Source organism: Raphanus sativus, chromosome 8, assembly GCF_000801105.2.
Source record: "Raphanus sativus cultivar WK10039 chromosome 8, ASM80110v3, whole genome shotgun sequence".
Taxonomy (NCBI): domain Eukaryota; kingdom Viridiplantae; phylum Streptophyta; class Magnoliopsida; order Brassicales; family Brassicaceae; genus Raphanus; species Raphanus sativus.
The window spans coordinates 8,722,368-8,742,301 of record NC_079518.1 but is presented as its reverse complement, the minus strand read 5'-3'; the positions used below and the strand labels follow the sequence as shown (position 1 = coordinate 8,742,301).

At 37.2% G+C, this 19,934-nt stretch overlaps 4 protein-coding genes and 1 long non-coding RNA gene across 7 annotated transcripts; 2 read left to right on the top strand and 3 right to left on the bottom strand.

The window, feature by feature from the left end:
• The first annotated feature begins 176 nt into the window (after positions 1-176).
• Positions 177-1,800, top strand: LOC108820695 (grpE protein homolog 2, mitochondrial). 2 transcript variants are annotated; one of them, XM_056991973.1, is made up of 4 exons: positions 177-455; positions 604-1,026; positions 1,103-1,420; positions 1,512-1,800. In XM_056991973.1, exons 1-4 carry the CDS (start codon positions 303-305, stop codon positions 1,608-1,610), a joined length of 993 nt encoding a protein of 330 aa, XP_056847953.1. In that variant the 5' UTR covers positions 177-302; the 3' UTR covers positions 1,611-1,800. The 2 variants fall into 2 exon arrangements, with proteins under 2 accessions (XP_056847953.1, XP_018449195.1); XM_018593693.2 differs by having other exon boundaries at positions 181-455; positions 607-1,026.
• A 435-nt stretch (positions 1,801-2,235) lies between these two features.
• On the top strand, positions 2,236-5,366 carry LOC108819072 (65-kDa microtubule-associated protein 2). Its single transcript, XM_018592061.2, has 10 exons — positions 2,236-2,395; positions 2,716-2,810; positions 2,885-3,088; positions 3,191-3,436; positions 3,511-3,726; positions 3,804-3,959; positions 4,037-4,348; positions 4,443-4,530; positions 4,626-4,774; positions 4,855-5,366. Exons 2-10 carry the CDS (start codon positions 2,739-2,741, stop codon positions 5,155-5,157), a joined length of 1,746 nt encoding a protein of 581 aa, XP_018447563.2. The 5' UTR covers positions 2,236-2,395; positions 2,716-2,738; the 3' UTR covers positions 5,158-5,366.
• Positions 5,367-7,775: 2,409 nt separating this feature from the next.
• On the bottom strand, positions 7,776-15,811 carry LOC108837093 (putative ethylene-responsive transcription factor ERF121). Its single transcript, XM_056992823.1, has 4 exons — positions 15,526-15,811; positions 15,372-15,409; positions 12,675-12,682; positions 7,776-7,914 (listed from the first exon to the last, which is right to left on the bottom strand). The coding sequence occupies exons 1-4, from the start codon at positions 15,809-15,811 to the stop codon at positions 7,776-7,778; spliced, it is 471 nt and encodes a 156-aa protein (XP_056848803.1).
• LOC130499257 (uncharacterized) lies at positions 8,340-14,933 on the bottom strand. Of its 2 annotated transcripts, none has more exons than XM_056993335.1 (7): positions 14,844-14,933; positions 9,792-10,115; positions 9,590-9,719; positions 9,390-9,509; positions 9,136-9,312; positions 8,809-9,048; positions 8,340-8,726 (listed from the first exon to the last, which is right to left on the bottom strand). In XM_056993335.1, the coding sequence occupies exons 2-7, from the start codon at positions 9,968-9,970 to the stop codon at positions 8,469-8,471; spliced, it is 1,104 nt and encodes a 367-aa protein (XP_056849315.1). In that variant the 5' UTR covers positions 9,971-10,115; positions 14,844-14,933; the 3' UTR covers positions 8,340-8,468. The 2 variants fall into 2 exon arrangements, with proteins under 2 accessions (XP_056849315.1, XP_056849314.1); XM_056993334.1 differs by lacking the exon at positions 14,844-14,933 and adding an exon at positions 10,742-11,723.
• A 3,535-nt stretch (positions 15,812-19,346) lies between the features above and the next one.
• Positions 19,347-19,694, bottom strand: LOC130498597 (uncharacterized). The gene is made up of 2 exons (XR_008937490.1): positions 19,621-19,694; positions 19,347-19,491 (listed from the first exon to the last, which is right to left on the bottom strand). It is a non-coding gene; the product is annotated as an uncharacterized LOC130498597 (long non-coding RNA).
• Positions 19,695-19,934: the final 240 nt, after the last annotated feature.

The window sequence follows — 19,934 nt, the reverse complement described above, 5'->3', positions numbered from 1 at the left end:
CCAAAGAGCCAAGACATATACCTAACCGAACGCTTCATGATTCTTTTTATGTTTGGTCTGAAGGGTAGGACGGGTGTGTCTTTCTACTTTCTAGAGGGTTCTCAAAACCTCGGTTAGCTGTTATATTGACGATAATACCCTCAAAACTTCAGCCACCGTCGTGCATCGGTTAGGGTATTTACGTAAAGAAAGACAAAAGCGAGAACTCTCTTTTCCCCCACACTAGGCACCTCCTCTGTGAACTTTCGATTTGATTTCTCTTTTCTTCTTGATCGTAGCTCTGTTCCTCTGTGCATTCCTTGATGTTGGCCTCGAGGTTTCTCTCGCGAGTTTCCCGCAGCGCGGGCTTACGCTCCTCTCTCTCCGCCGCCACCGCCGCCGCTCTTCCGCCGAGGAACCAATCTCCTATATTCTCGAACCGGTATCACTCCCTCGTTCATAACTTCTCACAAAAGGTTAGATTTTTTTATCCATGATTAGTAACGAATTTCGTTTAGGCGTTTGTTAGGGTTTAAGGGGTTTATCCAATGGAACTTAAAGTCAGTGTCTTTAGAAATGATTAGCTGTGTTCTGTATTTGACACTGTTTTCTTTGAACCTAAAGCAGCTTGTTGCAGCTCAAGTGTCTCTTGATTCGTTTTCACTTCAAAGGTTCTCTCTTTCTTCCTCCACTGAATCACATGAAAAGGAGAGCAGCAACACTGAGTCAGCAGCCTCCAAGACAAGTGAGGAAGAGAAAGCTACTACATCTGAGGCAAACGAATCAGAATCCAAAGCAAGGAGGAAAGGCGCTAAACGAGCTACTGCGGTCTCTGAATCAGACTCCGGGAGTGATGATGATGAGGAGGAGGAGATGTCAAAGGATGATTTGATGAAGCTCGTAGCTGAGAAGGAGGAGCTACTGTATGGGAAGGAGGAAGAGCTTAAGCAAATGAAAGATAAAGTTCTTCGCACGTACGCAGAGATGGAGAATGTAATGGACAGAACAAGGCGTGATGCTGAAAACACCAAGAAGTATGCCATACAGGTTAGTCTACAGGGTTTGCAATCACTATGATGAATTGATAGTTCAGCTGAGAATATGTGTTTATATACCTCTGCAGAATTTTGCAAAGAGCCTTTTGGATGTGGCGGATAATCTCGGAAGAGCTTCTTCTGTTGTCAAAGAAAGCTTCTCGAAGCTTGACAACAACGACACCTCGAAAGAAGAAGATTCGGCTGGTGGTGCTGCTGCTCCACTGTTGAAGACCCTTTTGGAAGGTGTGGAGATGACTGAGAAACAGCTGGCTGAGGTGTTTAAGAAATTCGGTATGGAGAAGTATGATCCTATCAACGAGCCGTTTGATCCGAACAGGCATAACGCAATGTTCCAGGTCCCTGATGCTTCTAAGCCTGAAGGCACAGTTGCTCATGTCTTGAAGGTAAAGTTATATGAAGCTACCCTCTTCTGTGTCTCTCTTCATTGCATTTACAATATAGTCTTATCACCTAATTTGTGTCAAAAATTTGCAGTCTGGTTACACGTTGTATGATCGGGTGATAAGACCAGCAGAGGTTGGTGTTACTCAGGGAGGAGAGAGCGAAGAAAACAAGAAAGAGAGTGGTGCTTAAACAAGAGTCCGTAAATCTTTGAGTAATAGTTTTCTCGTGTCGTTTGTTATTCATTGGATGAACAAGATCTCCCATAAGTTGCTGGATGTGGCACTTGCAGGGGAAGTCCTGCTTCTGTGTCTGTTTTTTTTTTAATATCTTCTCTCAAATATGATTTACGAGAGGGAAAGTTACAGTTCTGCTACTCACATTTCACCATGTCTCTTTGATAAGTCTTCACACACAAATCAAGGTTTTACATGGTTTAACACGGAGTGACATAACCTAGACTCTCTTCTTCTTTAAAGCACTCTCTGTAGTTTGTGTTGGAGAATGTCTCCGAGGTCTATATGATCATCTCGAGACTGTAGTCTTGATTAACAACGAGCGTCTCATGTTTGTTATCGGATGCTCCGATAAGACCTTCCCATGTTTACACACGAAGCAAACGACACGTGACTTACTTAACACTGTTTGGGCTGAGTGGGGAATATTGAGGCCCATGAGGCCTGCCGAAGACGGTCAGACGTGAACATGGTCAATGTCCGAAGCTGAGTGAGCAGTAGTCATCACATCAGTACATAATGCGAAGCCAGAGGAGTCACTTTTTTGTTGTTGTTTAGTTGATTCATTATTGAGTTCCGTAAAGTGGGTCCCATTTTTTCCCATTTCCCAACCTCCATAACTATAGTTTTGAGACTTCTCTGTCTCCTATACTCCCCTCTCTCTTTCTCTGAGCTTCAGATCTAGAAGAGAAGAGTGTAAGACCCAGATCAGATAAACCATAGCATCCAATAACGTTCTCGGTAAAGAAAACAATCTTTCTACTGTTTGATTCTTTCTTTCATCCGTTTTATCACACCAATGCAGTGTGAAGTTCAGTGTTATTAACTGTGACAGAGCTTCAAATCTCCAGCGCTTTTTTTTTGTGTCTTGCTAACAATGTGGTTTGAGTTTCTTTAAGTTCAAGATTCTGTTTCTCTGAAAGTTGTTATAGATTTGAATCTTAAATGTTTGACGAGAGTGATTAGTTTCCAAAAAACAAATTGCAACTTTGGTTTCTTTTACCGTAGTCTTAGTTCGGTTCTTCACTCAGAAATGTATTGTGTGTGTTTGCATTCTGCAGGAAACGTATAGATTTCACCAAGAATGGCAGTGACAGAAGCAGAAAACCCTCTTCTTGGAGAAGTCACTTGTGGCACCTTACTGCAGAAGTTGCAGGTAATTTTCACAGACCGCACTTAAAAAAGTATGGTTCAATGAACTCATTGGAGACAAAACTTTCTTTTTGACAGGAAATCTGGGATGAAGTTGGTGAGAGTGATGAGGAACGAGACAAACTGCTTCTCCAGATAGAGGAAGAGTGTCTTAACGTTTACAAGCATAAAGTCGAGCTCGCCGCCAAATCTCGCGCTGAGCTTCTTCAGACCTTGTCAGATGCCAATGTTGAACTCTCCAATCTCACAACCGCTCTTGGGGACAAAAGCTACATCGGCATTGTAAGCGCCCTCTCTCACGTTCTCTAAATCTTGGAGAGAAAAAAAAAGGTAAAGATGATGATGAATAGAGTTAATTTATATGTGTGTTTGTTTTGATTGCAGCCAGATAAGACTTCAGGAACGATCAAAGAGCAGCTTTCTGCAATAGCACCTGCTCTTGAACAGCTTTGGCAGCAGAAAGAGGAAAGAGTCAGGGAGTTTTCTAATGTGCAATCACAGATTCAGAAGATCTGTGAAGAGATTGCTGGAGGTTTGAGCAACGGGACTCATGTGGTCGACGAGACTGACTTGTCCCTGAAGAGATTGGATGACTACAAGAGCAAACTCCAAGAGCTCCAGAAAGAGAAGGTAAATTTTTTAGTTGTGGTAATGTTTGCTTTTAGACAAGAACTAAAAACTGCTTTCTTGTGTGTTTTGGACAGAGTGATAGGTTGAGCAAGGTGCTTGAGTTTGTGAGCACAGTGCATGATCTGTGTTCCGTCCTTGGTTTAGATTTCTTGAGCACTGTCACTGAAGTTCATCCGAGCTTAGATGAGGCAAATGGTGTTCATGCCAAGAGCATTAGCAACGAGACTCTTTCAAAGTTGGCTACGACTGTCTTGACTCTTAAAGAGGACAAGAGGCAAAGACTTGAAAAGGTTAGTCTAAATCATGGCCTTTTAGATCTCTGACATGAGTTTTGGTCTGTTTAGTAATGAATCTTGGTCTTATGCAGCTTCAAGAGCTAGCTACTCAGCTGACTGAACTATGGAATCTGATGGATACTCCTGATGAGGAAAGGGAGCTTTTTGACCATGTTACCTGTAACATTTCTGCTTCAGTTCATCAAGTGACCGTCTCTGGTGCTCTCGCACTTGATCTCATCGAGCAGGTATTGTTAAACTTGTTATGTTGTATCAATCGATCTACCAAACAATGCTTATAATATGTAACTTGCTTTGTTTGAAGGCTGAGGTGGAAGTGGATAGGCTTGATAAACTGAAAGCTAGCAGGATGAAGGAAATTGCATTCAAGAAACAAACCGAGCTCGAGGAGATATACGCTCGAGCTCACATAGAGATAAAGCCTGAGGTTGTTCGTGAGAGGATCATGTCGTTGATCGATGCTGGAAACACTGAGCCTGCTGAGCTACTAGCTGAGATGGATAGCCAGATAGCAAAGGCCAAGGAAGAAGCGTTTAGTAGGAAAGAGATATTGGACCGAGTCGAGAAATGGATGTCAGCTTGTGAGGAAGAGAGCTGGCTTGAAGACTATAACCGGGTAAAAAATGCATGAGAGAATCATCATAACAATGTCATCAACACACAACACTGGTTTAAGATAAATACGTTTTTAATTGTTCTTGTGAAAACAGGATCAGAACAGGTATAGTGCAAGCAGAGGTGCGCATTTGAATCTCAAGAGAGCTGAGAAAGCTAGGATTCTTGTCAGCAAGATTACAGGTAACTTGCAAGAGTGTCTCTCTATCATCTTTTTCACATTGGTTACTAACTGAGAGCTGAAGGAGTTATTATGTTTTTGTTTTGTTTTGTGGAAGCAATGGTTGACACATTGGTTACTAAAACCCGGGCATGGGAAGAGGATAACAGTATGTCTTTCGAGTATGATGGTGTTCCTCTGCTCGCTATGTTAGATGAGTACACTATGCTTAGACAGGAACGAGAAGAGGAGAAGCGGAGGCTGAAGGTGGAGTTTCTTCTCATTCTCATACTCTTAGTCATCTGATTGTGAAACCCTAACTGACGTGGTTGTTTTCTTATTTACAGGAACAGAAGAAGCAGCAAGAACAGCCGCCGCACACTGATCAAGACTCAGCCTTTGGGTCTAGACCTAGCCCTGGGAGACCCGTGAGTGCCAAGAAACCGGTGGGAGCACGAGCTAACGGAGGAGGAGGGAGTAACGAAACGCCTAGGCGTTTGTCCATGAACTCAAACCAGAACGGAAGCAAGTCCAAAAGAGACAGTCTCAACAAGCTGACTTCTCCTTCGAAACTAGTAGCTGTCTCGACAGAGGAAGCTTCATCGTCTCCTCCGGTGTCTTGTCCGGACCCAGTTCTTGCTTCACCATGACAATATCTCTCCAGTCCTTTAGTTTGTTATTTTAGAGAATCAGTAACGATGATGAAACAAAAAAAACTTTAGGAACGAGACAAAAACACTGAGAGTAGAATGTTACTTAGATTTTTATGTCTTTGTATCATTGACTGACTCGTTTTTTTCTTCTATTCCACGCCTTTTGGTGCTATATGAAAGTGCGGGTTTAATGAATAAAAATTAGGGTTCTAACTGCAATTATATAGTTTATATTGGGCAAAATCGCAATATACGTTAAGAGCACTTCCTTGGTTGCCTTGCGACATGTGTTATTTTGTATAAATTAGGAAAGCTTCCATAGTTGGCTTTTACAATCTCATGAGGCAATTTCCTGACTAGGTTTTACAGTTTCTTATTTTTTTGTGTAACCCAAGGACCCAAGGTCAAGGACAAGAAATCACTCAATCTGTCCCCAGGTGACAATATGCATATGGAGGGGTTTGCACTAAATGTCTTTACAAAGGTAGACATGCAAGAATAAATCGTGCAGGAAGAGTAGACTTGTAGTAATTACTTCTTTTGTTTTACTTTTTTTTTTCTTTATTATACAGAAGTATCTTAGACTCCACAGAAGTGAGTTCAGACTAGTCACGTGTTTACAGTCTACGTTTTTAATCTACGTATCGGTTTCTTGTTCCTGTTGTTGTCAAAATGTTAGTTCCACAGTGACCAGCGGAATTTAAATCCAGATCCGTATTGGAGTTGAAACTCCTTCAAAACTACTAGGCCGTCCTCGCTTGGTTATCTATATTGAATGACATCTAACACTAGTAAGTTTTCTTACTGTTATCAGCACTAGCTCAATGAGTTCGCGAATTATGTGTAATCATAGGTATAGTGATGAGCAAAATATATGTAAATTTAATGATGAGAAAAATATATGTAAATTTTGATTCCATCTAAAAAATAGGATATGTGTAATTCTAGGAATCAAAACAAATAATTCATCTGTTTTATAATATTTGATGTTTTGATTTGGTGAACAAAAATTAAAAAATTTACATTCTTTTAAAAAATATTTTCAAGATATGATTTTAAAATATCCAACTAATTATAAAAATGAGAGTAATACCTTATTCGTTGAACAGTTTCAATAAAATTATGATTAACTTTAAACTTCAAAATATCTTATATTATAAAACAATCTAAACTTTTCAAAATATCATATAATTTGAAACTAAGAAAGCAGAAATATGTAATATTTTTTTTAATAATGAACCAAATCGCAAATACTAAAATTTTAAAAGACGGATATCCAATCTTATCCGACATATATATGCACATATAAAAATCATGCATATATACACATTGTTAGAGTAAAATATTACCAGTTTTGGTAATATTATTGTTTGCAATTCTTTACCTATACAATACATTATGAAATTATCTTTTACAAGTTTTATAATTATTTTTTACATATATAAGTTCAATAACACTCTATAATTATCATTGACAGTTCTTAGTTATATATATTTATAATTACTTTTTGCATATACAACTTTTATAATATTTTTATTCACTAAATTCATTATTTAGTTATTATAGTTTTAAAAGATGTTTTTTATTTTTATAATGATGTTTTCACTAAATTATAAAAATAATAATAAATGAGTTCTTATTTATTTTATGAAATAAATCGATTATCTGATTTAAAATATATATATATAGTGGATATTCGGTTGGTGTCCAAACAATAAAGATTATAAACTACAGATCCATACGAAATGAATTAGATTATAAAAATTGAATATTCGATCTGTATTGACTCAAACATAAGATATTCCAACATGCATACGATAAATAGTTCTATTTTCACTTAACTATAAAAAATAAATATACACAACTTTCATATACAGAAATACAAACAAATTCACCTACATCATCTTCAATAAAAAATTGATAAGCTGTATAATTTCAAATTTTGTGTGAATAAATCTTAAAGAAAAGGCAGAGGACGAAAATTATTATTTTCTCATATAAGTGAGATATAATTGATAAATTTGCCTTTTCTCTTTATCGATAAATTTTGATTTAATAAAATGATTTTTAATAAAATGGTTTGTTGACAAAAAAAAGTCGTTGATAACACTTAGTTAATCATTGTGCTATAACGCTTCCACACATATACACACAATTAAAACGAGAAAATATAAACATAATTCAATTTCTTGTGTTATTCAAAACATTGAAATTGAAAATATCAAATATTATTAACGCAAGGGAACATTTTCTTGTAAATAAATAAAATTTAAATTTAAATAATAGTAGAAATATAAACAAAATAATAAAAATAATTTAAAAATAATTTCAAACAAAATAATATGAAAAAGGAGAATCAAAGACTTTAAAAGAAAACAGAATACAACCACACAAAATATGCGACACATATTAAAGTCTGATAAATAAAATAAACATTTAATTTCACTTCTACTCAAACACCTCGAACTCTCTTTCTTTGCTTAAAGATAAACTTCAACTTGATATAATAGAGTACTGTATAACGTAGAATTTTTATCATTGATTACATTTAGCTTATCATATTTTTGTTTTTCTAAGCTAACTATAATCACTGATAAAAAAAACTTCAGTCATATTCACTGTTGTTTTGGTGTATGCTTCCTTTCGGTTTCTTGTGCTATCTCCTTCTTCGTGCCAATTCTTTCGACAAGCACAGCCGCCGCATCATCGTAAGTCTGTGCCGCCATTTCTGCCGTCGGAAACGTTCCAAGCCATCTTCTTACACTACAAGAAAACTGCTCGATTCCCAGGGAAGATATCCTCGGAATGTCGTCGGAATTCACGTATTCCGACGACAAACCCAGGAAATGATCCGTCGGAATAATATCGTCGGAATAACGTAAGTCGTCGGAATTCCCTCGGAAATTTGTGACGAAATTCCGACGGAGACTTTTTCCGAGGGAATTCCGAGGAACACCTACGGTGATCCCATTGTCGGAATATCCCTCGGAATTTTCCGAGGGAATGTCCCTCGGAAAACACTGTCGGAAAATTCCGAGGAACTCTCCCTCGGAATATTCCGAGGAACACTTCCCTCGGAAATTTCCGAGGGCCTTCGTTCCTCGGAATTTTCGTAAAATATAATTTATATTAATAAATAAATATTAATTTATTTCTTATTAATTAAATTGGAAAATTAATTATTAAATTCGAAAATTAATTATTAAATTGAAAATTAAAATAAAAAACATAATATAAATAGTTCAAAAGTAATATTCATACAAAACAGAAAATAAAAATAAAGTTTAAAACATAAATTAAAGTTAGAACTACTCGTCCTCGTCGACGTCGAAGTTCTGGTCCGGGAATTGCCTCATGAAGGCCGCCATCATCTTCTCACTCCGCCTCCTGTCTGCCTCTCTAGCTCTCTCTTGAGCCGCCATCTTCTCCTCCAACTGACGGATGCGTTCATCCTTATCCTTCAGTTGATCCATCAGAGTAGGATCAACTGGCACCTGAGACGTAGGAGGAACCGATTTGGATCGACGACCCAAACCGACCAAACGTCCCTTCTTCTTTGGAATCGCCTGAAAAAGAAAATTTAAAATCTTAATCATAGAAAAAAATTTTAAAATTAATAAGTAAATTGATATTTACAAAATATCTTACCGATTCAAGAAGCTCGTTGATTCGGACTTGAGAGAGGGCAGTGGACTCAGTAGATGTGGCGTCAAGATCGAGATCGGCCTGGATCTGGGAGAGACGGGCCTCCTCGTCTTGTGTCATACTGTCCACCAGGGAGACAACCTCCTGCGCAAGACCGTCATCAATCTGGCCCGTGGTCTTGTTGGTGTGGATCCTCTTGTACAAAGGGAAATCACCCACGGGCTCACCTTCATTTTCTTGCGCCTAGGAAAACACATAAATTCAAAAAAAACATTAGAAAGCAGAAAAATTAAAAATTTACAATTAAAAAGAAAAGGAGTTTGAACTTACCATCTTGTCTGCGAGAGTGGGAATAGACTGAGCACCCAAATTGTGCTTGTACATGCCCTTCCCGCCACGATCGCTCTTGCGGTTGGCGGAGTTGGTGTTAGAGACCTGCTTCGTCGAGTCCTTGTCCCAATGGACACACAACTCCTCCCAAGTGGTCATGTTGATCCACTTTGGGACCTTATAATGAAAAAAAAAATTTTAAAGTTAAATAGAATTAAAAAAATATATTAATAAAGTTAAAAAAAAGAAAATACCTTATCCGCTAGCCACTTCTGCTTCCATTCATATATTTGCCCGGAATATGAATCCATACATTTGTGGATGAAGGCGTTGCGGATGAACGTCGTGTTATCCGGATGCCAGTTGAACTCTTGCTGGAAAAAACAAAACCTGATTAGTAGAAATAAAATTTCAAAGGAAAAAAATAGAAATTTTTAAAAGTTAGAATACTTACAGCAAACTGACGAAACCAGAGCTCCTGCTCATCCCTCGGCATCACTGTGAAGGTTGCGTATCCCTTCTTGAGGTCGGAATACATCATCCTGTTGATCCAAGCGCTGATCCCGTTATGGGATCGGTCGAACCTAATACATAGGAAACAACTTATTAAAAATGAATCTAATTTTTCAAATAAAGAAAATTAAACTTTCACTTACCAAGTCTGACCGGGTTCCCTAGGATACAGAGTGAGATAAGGGAGATGGTCACGACCTGGCTGTTGCACCAGCTGTGCAACAGTCATCACTCCTGGAGCGACATGAGGCTCGGGAATGTCTGGGAAGTCGTGAGGAAGATGAGGGGCCGCAGCGGGAGAAGGAGCCGCATGCTGAACCATAGCGGGACGGGGGCTCTGCGATGAGGATGACGAACCCCGAGACCGGCTAGACGAAACCCGAGAATCCGAAGGGGTCGTCGAAGTAGCGCGGCCTCGCGGTGGGGCCCGACGAGATCGAGCCCTCGCACTCTGGTCACTAGAATCCCTATAATTTTTTAAAAATAATGAATTAAAATTAATAAAATTTATTTTTTAAAATATATATTTATAAATTATAAAAACAGCTAAAATGATTTATAAATTAAAAAAATGTCTTAAGAATTATTAAATAACTTATAAATTATTTATAAATTTCAAAATATCTAAAAAAATATTAAATGACTTTTAAAATTATTTATAAATTATAAAATTTGCTAAAATAATTTTTAAATGACTTTTAAAATTATTTATAAATTATGAAATTTGCTAAAATAATTATAAAATGACTTTTTAAATTTTTAAAAATTTTGAAATTAACTAAAATAATTATTAAATGACTTATAAAATTTTATAAATTATAAAGTAGCCAAAATAATTACTAAAAAATTGAAACCCTAAAATTAATCAAATCTAAAATCAAAACCTAATCAAACCCTAAAATCTAATCAAAACTTAACATCAAAACCCTAATCCTAATCAAAACCCTAATCCTAATCAAAACCCTAATCCTAATCAAACCTAATCAAACCCTAATTCTAATTAAAACCTAATCTACTCAAATTCCCTAAAATCTAACAAAATTCCCTAAAATCTAACCTAGAACTAATAAGAGAGGGGGAGAAGAGAACTTACATGGAGGAGGGAGAGATTAGGGGAGTGGGGGTGGAGGGGGAGCCCGAATATCAAGAGGGAGAGGAGGAGGAGCCGGAAATCGCCAAGGGAGAGGAGGAGGAGCCGGAAATCGCCAAGGGAAAAGAGAGAAAAGAGAGAAATGGGGAAGAAGATCCGCAGATCTGGTTTTACCCCGAAAATTCCGACGGAAAATGAAACCCTCGGAATTCTGTCGGAATTTTCGGTTTACGAACCGGTTTACCAGAATTCCGACGGAATTCCGAGGGATTCAGGAATTCCGTCGGAATTCCCTCGGAATTATGGGTTCCTCGGAATTTCCTGGGAAATTTCCCAGGAAATTCCTAGGAATCCTATGGTTCCTCAGAATTTCCTGGGAAAATTCCCAGGAAATTCCGAGGAACCATAGTTTAGGGGTTCGGATTAATGATTTACAAACTTTAGACCGTTCCTTGAACAATTTGGCAGTTTTCTCAAGACTTATATTGATAGTACATGACAAATAAACATTCAAATTACAAAATGATTGAATCGAGTATAAGTATTGTCGTTTAGGTTCATTAAAGTGTATAAGTGTTTATCTTGCATTGCTGTTTGGGGATCTCGGTGCAACAATCGGAAAAGTGGCCATTAATTGGTACAACACCAATGTCTTGTCCCATAATCAATTGAAGACACTTACTAAGGCTTACGTAAGTCTTCTGGGAACCGTAAATTGGTGTTTTCGATTCTAAATCCTTATTCCCTAGGAATTTCCTGGGAAAATTCCCAGGAAATTCCGACGAAATGCTGAATTCCTAGGAATTTCCTGGGAAAATTCCCAGGAATTTCCCACGAAATGCTGATATCCGTCGGAATTTCCTGGGAATTTTCCCAGGAAATTCCTAGGAATCTATACCCTAAAATCAAATCCCTAAAATCTGATTTTACAAGGTAAAATTCCGAGGAAATTCCGAGGAAACCCTCAAGATCCTCGGAATTTCCTCGGAATTCTGAAAAAAAAAAAAAAAAAAAAAAAAAACTATACTACTCTCCAATCTCTGGTTCATCCTCTGAACCCGAGTCACCATCATCACCACCAGATGAATCTGAATCTGGATCTTGGTGAAACTCTCCAATCTCTGGTTCATCTTCGACGTGAACAACGGCTTCGTCTCCAAAATCGGTGAAATCGATAACAAGATCAACTGCAGCTACATCTCCTGCTGCACTTAAGTTGCCGGATGTGTTTGGTTGGAGTGGGTCTTCCAACTCAGAACTTCCTTGAACTCGGCTTCTCGGGTTGAGTGCTGTAACAGTAACCCATGGATCATCTCTGTTCGTAACCCGGGGGTATTTGATATAACAAACCTGTAACATTTTTAAATTTGTTAATTAAGTATGAATGATGATGAAGCAAATATTGAAAATAATTGACATATATATTTTTAATTACCTGATCGGCCTGAGAAGCAAGAATGAAAGGATCATAATATGGCAGTTTTCGCCTCGAATGTACTGATGTGACACCAAATGCATCTGTTGTGACACCTCGATCCGGAGTGTTGTCGTACCAGTCACAATAGAAAACTGTGCACCGCAATCCAACCATGCCCGGATACACGATTTCCAAAATCTCGCGTATGTTTCCGTAGTATACATCATCTCCAGCTGCAGAGCAAACGCCAGCATTATAAGTCTTACTCGAACGTCTCCTCTTAGAAGTTGTGAATGCATATCCCCGAGAAGCAAATCTCGGATATGACTTCACCTCTATCTGTGAAGATGTCATATCCGACATCTGTGAAGATGTCTGGAACCGTAACATAATATGTTGCCCTTTCGCCTCTATCATCATGCCGAGCGGGTTTTCTGCTTTTCGTCTGCACTTCTCCTGGAAAGTAGTGCTCCGCAAAGTTTGAAGTTTCTGCTCTGATAAACTGTGCCACTATAGAACCTTCTACCCTACTTAAATTTTTCACCATTTTCTTTAGATGAAACATATACCGCTCATACAGATACATCCATCTATACTGAACAGGACCACCAAGTTCCAATTCTCTTGGCAGGTGAATAACAAGATGCTCCATAACATCAAAAAATGAAGGAGGAAATATCTTCTCAAGGTTGCACTTAATCACGGCTATGTTAGTCTTCAAGTTTTCAATACATTCAGGAGTAACTGATCTCGTGCATAAATCTCGGAAGAAAGCACTTATCCCGGCAACTGCTTCATAAACATTCTTTGGTAATAGTTCCTTGAAGGCGAACGGAAGGAGGCGCTGCATCATTACATGGCAATCGTGACTCTTTAAGCCGGTAAACTTTCCTTCCCTTCTGTCGACACAGTTACCCAAATTAGATGCATAACCGTCTGGAAATTCCACATCCTTTGAAATCCAATCAAAGAACGCATCTTTGGCCGCTGCATCAAGTCGGTATATGGGAAAAGGAGCCCTGCCATTCTCATCAACATGAAGTTCTTCACGAGCACATATATCGACTAAATCCAGTCTTGACTTCAAATTATCCTTGGTTTTACCTTGAACGTTAAGGATCGTGTTCATCAGGTTGTCGAAAAAGTTCTTCTCAATATGCATGACATCTAAATTATGCCTCAGCAGATGATCCTTCCAGTATGGCAGATCCCAGAAAATACTCTTTTTGTGCCAGTTATGTAGATCTCCAACAGCATCTACCGGATAATGCACATGTCCACCCACGTCTGGGGTCCTTTCTGCACCAAAATCTCTTAGTTGTGTCAACATTTCTCTCCCACTGATTTCCGGTGTTGGATCATCAAACACCCTCTTGTTCTTCGTAAATAAATTCCTACTCCTGCGATATGGATGATCTGGTGGTAGGAATCTCCTGTGACAGTCAAACCAACACGTTTTCCTTCCATGTTTTAGTTGGAAAGCATCAGTGTTATCTTGACAATATGGACATGATAGCCTTCCATGTGTTGTCCATCCAGATAACATACCATATGCTGGGAAATCACTTATTGTCCACATAAGTACTGCCCGCATTTGGAAGTTTTCTTTACATGAAACATCGTACGTTTCAGCACCTTGACCCCATAGCTGTTGCAACTCATATATTAGTGGCTGTAGAAATACATCAAGTGATCTCCTAGGATGCTCTGGTCCGGGAACAAGAATGGAGAGAAACAAAAACTCTCGACGCAAGCACAAGTTTGGCGGTAAGTTGTATGGTGTGAGAATGACTGGCCATAGAGAATATTGTCTCCCATGCTTCCCAAATGGGCTGAAACCATCCGTACATAATCCAAGGTAGACATTTCTTCTTTCATACGCAAATTCTGGATAGGTCGATTGAAAATGCTTCCAAGCTTTTGCATCTGAAGGATGTCTAATCTCACCATCCGTTGAATGCTCCGCATGCCATCTCATTGGTTGCGCTGTGCGTTCGGACAGATACAACCTCTGCAACCTTTCCGTCAATGGCAAATACCACATCCTTTTATATGGCACTGGAACTCTTCCACCCGTATCTTTATAACGAGCCTTTCCACAAAATTTGCATGCATCCAGCTGCTCATCCGCCCTCCAATAAATCATGCAGTTATCCCTGCATACATCTATTACCTGGTACGATAAACCAAGACCAGCTACCAGTTTCTGAACCTCGTAGTATGAACCAGGAGCAACATTATCCTCAGGTAGAACACCTTTTACAAAATCAGCAATCGCATCCACACAGTCTTCAGCCAAATTATAATCGGATTTAATGCTCATCAGTCTTGTTGCAGATGATAAAGCTGAATGACCATCTCTGCAACCTTCGTACAAAGGTTGCTTTCCAGCATCCAACATATCATAAAATCTCCTAGCTTGTGTATTGGGTAAATCTTCCCCTCTAAAATGATCATTTACCATCTGCTCAGTACCTACACCATAATCTACGTCCATTCTAATTGGTTCTTCTAACCTAACCGCAGGTTGAGGTTCGCTAGTACTACCATATTCATAATCAGTTTCCCCATGATGATACCAAATTTTGTAACTCCGTGTAAACCCTCGAGTATATAGATGAGTCCAAACATCTAACTGTTTTATAACCTTCCTATTTTTACAAGTAGAACAAGGACATCTTAACATACCTGATTTAGCTTCCGGTTGGTTGAGAGCTTTCCCCATGAATTCCTTTAGACCATTTTCGAACTCTGGCGTAAGCAATCTCGTGTTCGGATCCATATGAGGTCGATCTATCCAAGAGCGATGATAATTATAAGAAGACATGATTTTTTCAATCAGATTCGTGTGTGCAAAATAGAATGAGAGAGGATGAAGATATGTAGTGAATGAAGAGGATGAGGGGTGCTTGCATTTATAGATTAAATCTGCCGATATTTCCCACGACATTCCCAGGAAATTCCGACCAACTAGCCGTTGCCGTCGGAATTTCCTCGGAATAATCAACGGCTCTATTATCCCTCGGAATTTCCTCGGAAATTTCCGAGGGATCTACCAGTCCGTCGGAATTTCCTCGGAAAATTCCGAGGAAATTCTGAGGAAACACGAAAATTGTGTTTCCTCGGAATTTCCTCGGAATTTCGTGGGAATATTCCGACGGACACATAGTCCCTCGGAATTTCCCTCAGAATCCGGCAGTTTTCTAGTAGTGTTACTTTTGCACTCGGATCCCATATCTCCGCCGACCACTTACCTGATCGTTTATGAAAGCACATAAGCAGTTAGAATCCACTTAACATAACGTGTTGGAACATAATTTACCTGATGGTTAATGAAAATACAACGTATTGGATATGGAATGTAATTTACCTGATGGCCTTTTCCTCACTCCTTTGTGCTTCTTCTCTTTCTTTACCTCTCGGTCTCGTGGGAATACGCAACCGTAGCAACCGGTGATACAACAAAGAGGACAAGGGCCAGCGTCCAAAGTTTGAAGAGCTTCGCATGCGTTCCAGTTCGATGATGAAGAAGCCACGTCACTTCCTACGTTGGATATCACTTGTCGCAGAGCAGAAACCATGGTCACATGCTCTTCATCTCTTGTCATGTAAAGAGGTTTTTGATCGTAAATGGGATTGTTTCGTGAATAATCCATTTTTGTGAAGTGAATCGAAGATGTTGTGAAGATTGGTATTCAAAAAGTGTTGTGAAGATTTGAAAACAAACTGTCGAGAGAGGGCTTTATATAGTACTACACTACTAGTAGGAAACTGAAATCTATGTGTTCACATTTGAACCTTATCCATGTTGAGACGCGTGGCATAAAATTATAAGTCATTTATTTCTGTATTAAACGCGATTTTAGAAAAAAAACGTGATTATTAGATTTATTCGATCCATTTATTGTTATTAGAGTGTTGACTTCTAGGCCAGCTTTTATGTCTAATAATGTGATCAGTTCGCCGAGTAAACCAATGCATTCCTCATATATATAACATGTCACATCATGCCATTGTATGCTATGATGGTTTATCTGTCTGTTCTTTCCTTGACGGCATCTGTATTTTTTTTTTAAAGATTTTTGACGGCATCTGTATTTTGTTCAAATAAGATTGCATTAACAACTTGAAGAGTTTATTTATTGTACATATCTCATACAAAGCAGTGTTATTTTTTTGCAAATACATTCTTACCATAATACAAGTGTTTTTAATAGTTTAACAGTTGGCTTACCATAATACAAGTGTTTTTAATAGTTTAACAGTTGGACTTCATTTGTAACAGTGGTCTGCTGGAATGTTCACGTTATTAAAAGTTGGACTTCATTTGTAACAATTAGGCCTAGTAACAATGGTCTACTGGAATGTGCACGTGGGGTGGTGGCGTATGTCAGCTATGCATTACATTGAGACTCCCAACTTTTGTCAACTTCGCTTTTGGTGAAAATTTTGATTTTCGTATGAATGCATCTAGTACATATATGTTCTAAATGTTGTCTACAAAACATCGTTCACATGACGTTGTCCACATAACATCGTCCAGGGATGTTGTTCAGGATTCATGTTCAAATTATTAAAATAAATGTTAAAATGTAGAGACAAAAAATACAATATATGTTTACATATTTGTTTATATATATTTTAGAAATTTTAAAACAAACAAAAATGTTGATAGTGGATTCAATTTTGTCTAACAAACATATCCATGGAGAACATGTTTAAAAAACATGTCCATCAAAATATGTCAACCAATAACTTATCCACCAAAATTATAATTATAGTTCCATTTCCGCTGGCCATCCGGACTGCTTTAAATGGTAAAAATATGTAGTTGATGTGAGCTTCGTAGAATTAGTCGATTGACCTCGGTCGCCGGATCTCCACAGTTATAAAAAAAATTATAATTATAGTTTAAATAAAAATAGTAAAATGGGTATCAAATTATGAAGGAAAAAATATTCAATTAAGACATCAAATTACTTTCTTCTTAAAATTTTAGAAACATAAAATATGAACAAATATAATATGTAAGGCTTGAAATAAATAAATTATCTACATTAATATTATCTCTAATATATTTTGCTATTTAAAAAATAGAAGTACTGTTTACTCTAATATATTTCTCTAAAATAATAAACTTCTATAATATAGTAAAAATAAGAATTTCTTTCTATGTTTGTAGAGAAAAGGTTACAATTAATATTTTTAAAGAAAAAATAGGAGTGAATTAGAGTAAATGTACATCTAAATATTATTATAGTGGTATATATATATGAGTTGGAAACGATCTAACAATTACAGCTAACCCTGTCTTTTTTTTTTACTTAGATCTCAAGTCTACATCTTCAATTGCAGAGGTATTTTGGGAGAAAAAAATACAACAAAAAAAGCATAAAGTGACATAAAATTACCGAGTGTCTCAAATTGTAAACAAAACTCAAAATATGTTTATGTTTTTTTTTTTGTCGGGTTTATTATGCTATTAAAAACAATGAGAAATATTACATAGACAATATTACAGCTGACCATTCTACCTGCCTTATGAGAATTCATGTCTGACTGCATCACTCTGAGCCGCTCTATGAGATCCATTCCTGACGGTATTCCTTGCGCCATGCTGAAGATCTCTTGTAAAATTTGTCTCCAATATTCTGCATAATTCGCCTTCTCCGGGAATTGAAACCCAGACCTTCTGGTGTAGAAACTGCGTCGCCTGGGATTCGAACCCCAGACTTGGGTGTAGAAACCTTTAAACCTTGACCACTAGGCCACGGTGCTTCCACAAATATGTTTATGTTCTAAAATGTAAAATGCTCACTTCTTCTTTTATATAATCTAGGTGGTTCGCCTGGTGGCATTAACATTTTATAGTTACTTGTTAATACATGCATTAATAATTAAAAAAAATATATAATGATGAATTACTATTTATATTTTCTTTGAAAATCTTACATATTATAATTTTTTTGAAAATTTATATGTACACTGTATTCATTATTGATAATAAATCTTAGAAATCACTCAATAGTTTCTTTTCAATAATATAAAATTAAAAATGTTATTTGATTAATATTTAGTTATGTGTTTTTTGTTTTTAATTTTTAACTTTTTATTAAGAGATATGTTTCGGATTACAACACAATATATATATATATTACTTATCTTTTATTTTAAATATCTTTTATGATTTTAGATATTTTATTATTATTAATTTTAATCACTTTTCTCTTTTTAACGCTGATTTATTAAGATATTATAATTATGAAAAAGATTACAATTATAAAGATCCACTTCTAACCATGTTTACTTAAACCATGTTGAAGACCTCCTCTAAGCTTTTCTTCCGTCTGCATAATTATTTAATAAATCATTTTTTTCTGTGATTTGAAACTTGGATCTCTTGAAATCTGCAATAAATTGAATAGTCTGAGATTCAAATCCTAGACCACCTTTAAAGCTTAACCATTAGGTTAAGGTGTTTCCACAATTTTAATTACTTATCTAGTCAAATAAACTTTAAATCATGTTTATTATTTTGGCTAATTTATATATTTTGTTCATTAAGATCGAGTGTAAACTATATTAACCATTTAATTGTTAATGAGGGGTCAAACGAAAAATCATTTCAGAAATAATAGTACACTACAAGAAAACAGATATTTAACGAGGGCTAATTTCCTCGTTAATTCCTCGTAAAAGGAAGTTTACGAGGAATTAACGAGGAAATGGGTTTCGTCGTTTATCGTCCGTCGTAACACACATTTCGTCGCCATTTCCTCGTAAAGTAGCGAGTCAACCATTTCCTCGTAAAGACAAAGTAAACATTTCGTCGTAAGTTCCTCGCCGCATTTCCTCGTAAAATCCTCGCGGCCATTCCTCGTAAAAACCATGCGATGCATTCGTCGTTACTTACACGTAATTTCCTTGAAAAGAAATCCTCGTAAATTTGATGTAACTTCCTTGAAATATTTTCCTCGTAAACTCCACGTAGATTCCTTGAAAAGCTTTCCTCGTAAATACCTCGTAAAATATTCCTCGTAAATTCCTCGGTTAGCTTTCGACGCAAATAACTCGTATATTGCGAATTTTCGTATTAATAAATAATATTGATAAATTTAATAACTATTAATTTAATTTAATAAAAATATTTAAATATTTGTGGTTTATAAATAAATTTTACATAAAATTGAAATGCAACAAAATATTTTATATATAAATAAGTTTTGGATTTTATAATACATAAACCGAAAAAAAAACTAAGGCTCGTTCATCGCCTCGTAGAATTCCTCGCTCCTCCTCGTAACATCCTCCTCGTCATGTGTGCCCGATGACTCGCCTGGAATGGGATTTTGTTGTTTCATTGTTAAAAAATATATCTAACGAACATAAATTCCGTAAACCTATCTAAATTCCCTAAACTAACCACCTAATATACTAAACTAATTATGGAGAGCGAGGAAATTACCATTTCGAAGGAGAGAGGAATGGGAGAGGAGTTGGAGAGGAAATGGGGAGGAATTGGAGAGGAAGTTGGGACGAATTGAGAGTGTGAGGTTTGGGTTGTATATATAACTTACGAAGGTGTCGCAATTTCCTCGTAGTTTTACGAGGAATTAAAGAGGTCCGTCTTTTATTTCCTCGTAAAATCCTCGTAAACTTACGAGGAAATTGCGAGGCCCGTCCCAAATCCAACGACGAATAAGTGAGGCCCGTCTTTCTGATCCTCGTAAATGCCTCGTAAATTACGAGTTTTTAACGAGGTAAATTTCTAAACCTCTA

Excerpts from the sequence above, each read along its gene's own strand:
- LOC108837093 (XM_056992823.1), bottom strand. The coding sequence starts at position 15,811 with ATGGATTATTCACGAAACAATCCCATTTACGATCAAAAACCTCTTTAC. Across the intron at positions 15,410-15,525 it reads AGTGAGGAAAAGGCCATCAG|GTAAGTGGTCGGCGGAGATA; the intron begins GTAAATTACATT and ends ATAAACGATCAG.
- LOC130499257 (XM_056993334.1), bottom strand. Across the intron at positions 9,720-9,791 it reads AGGGAACCCGGTCAGACTTG|GTTCGACCGATCCCATAACG; the intron begins GTAAGTGAAAGT and ends CCTATGTATTAG. Across the intron at positions 8,727-8,808 it reads TCAACGAGCTTCTTGAATCG|GCGATTCCAAAGAAGAAGGG; the intron begins GTAAGATATTTT and ends TTTCTTTTTCAG.
- LOC108820695 (XM_056991973.1), top strand. The coding sequence starts at position 303 with ATGTTGGCCTCGAGGTTTCTCTCGCGAGTTTCCCGCAGCGCGGGCTTA. Across the intron at positions 1,027-1,102 it reads CCAAGAAGTATGCCATACAG|AATTTTGCAAAGAGCCTTTT; the intron begins GTTAGTCTACAG and ends ATACCTCTGCAG. Across the intron at positions 1,421-1,511 it reads CAGTTGCTCATGTCTTGAAG|TCTGGTTACACGTTGTATGA; the intron begins GTAAAGTTATAT and ends AAAAATTTGCAG.
- LOC108819072 (XM_018592061.2), top strand. The coding sequence starts at position 2,739 with ATGGCAGTGACAGAAGCAGAAAACCCTCTTCTTGGAGAAGTCACTTGT. Across the intron at positions 2,811-2,884 it reads CCTTACTGCAGAAGTTGCAG|GAAATCTGGGATGAAGTTGG; the intron begins GTAATTTTCACA and ends TCTTTTTGACAG. Across the intron at positions 4,775-4,854 it reads AGGAGAAGCGGAGGCTGAAG|GAACAGAAGAAGCAGCAAGA; the intron begins GTGGAGTTTCTT and ends TCTTATTTACAG.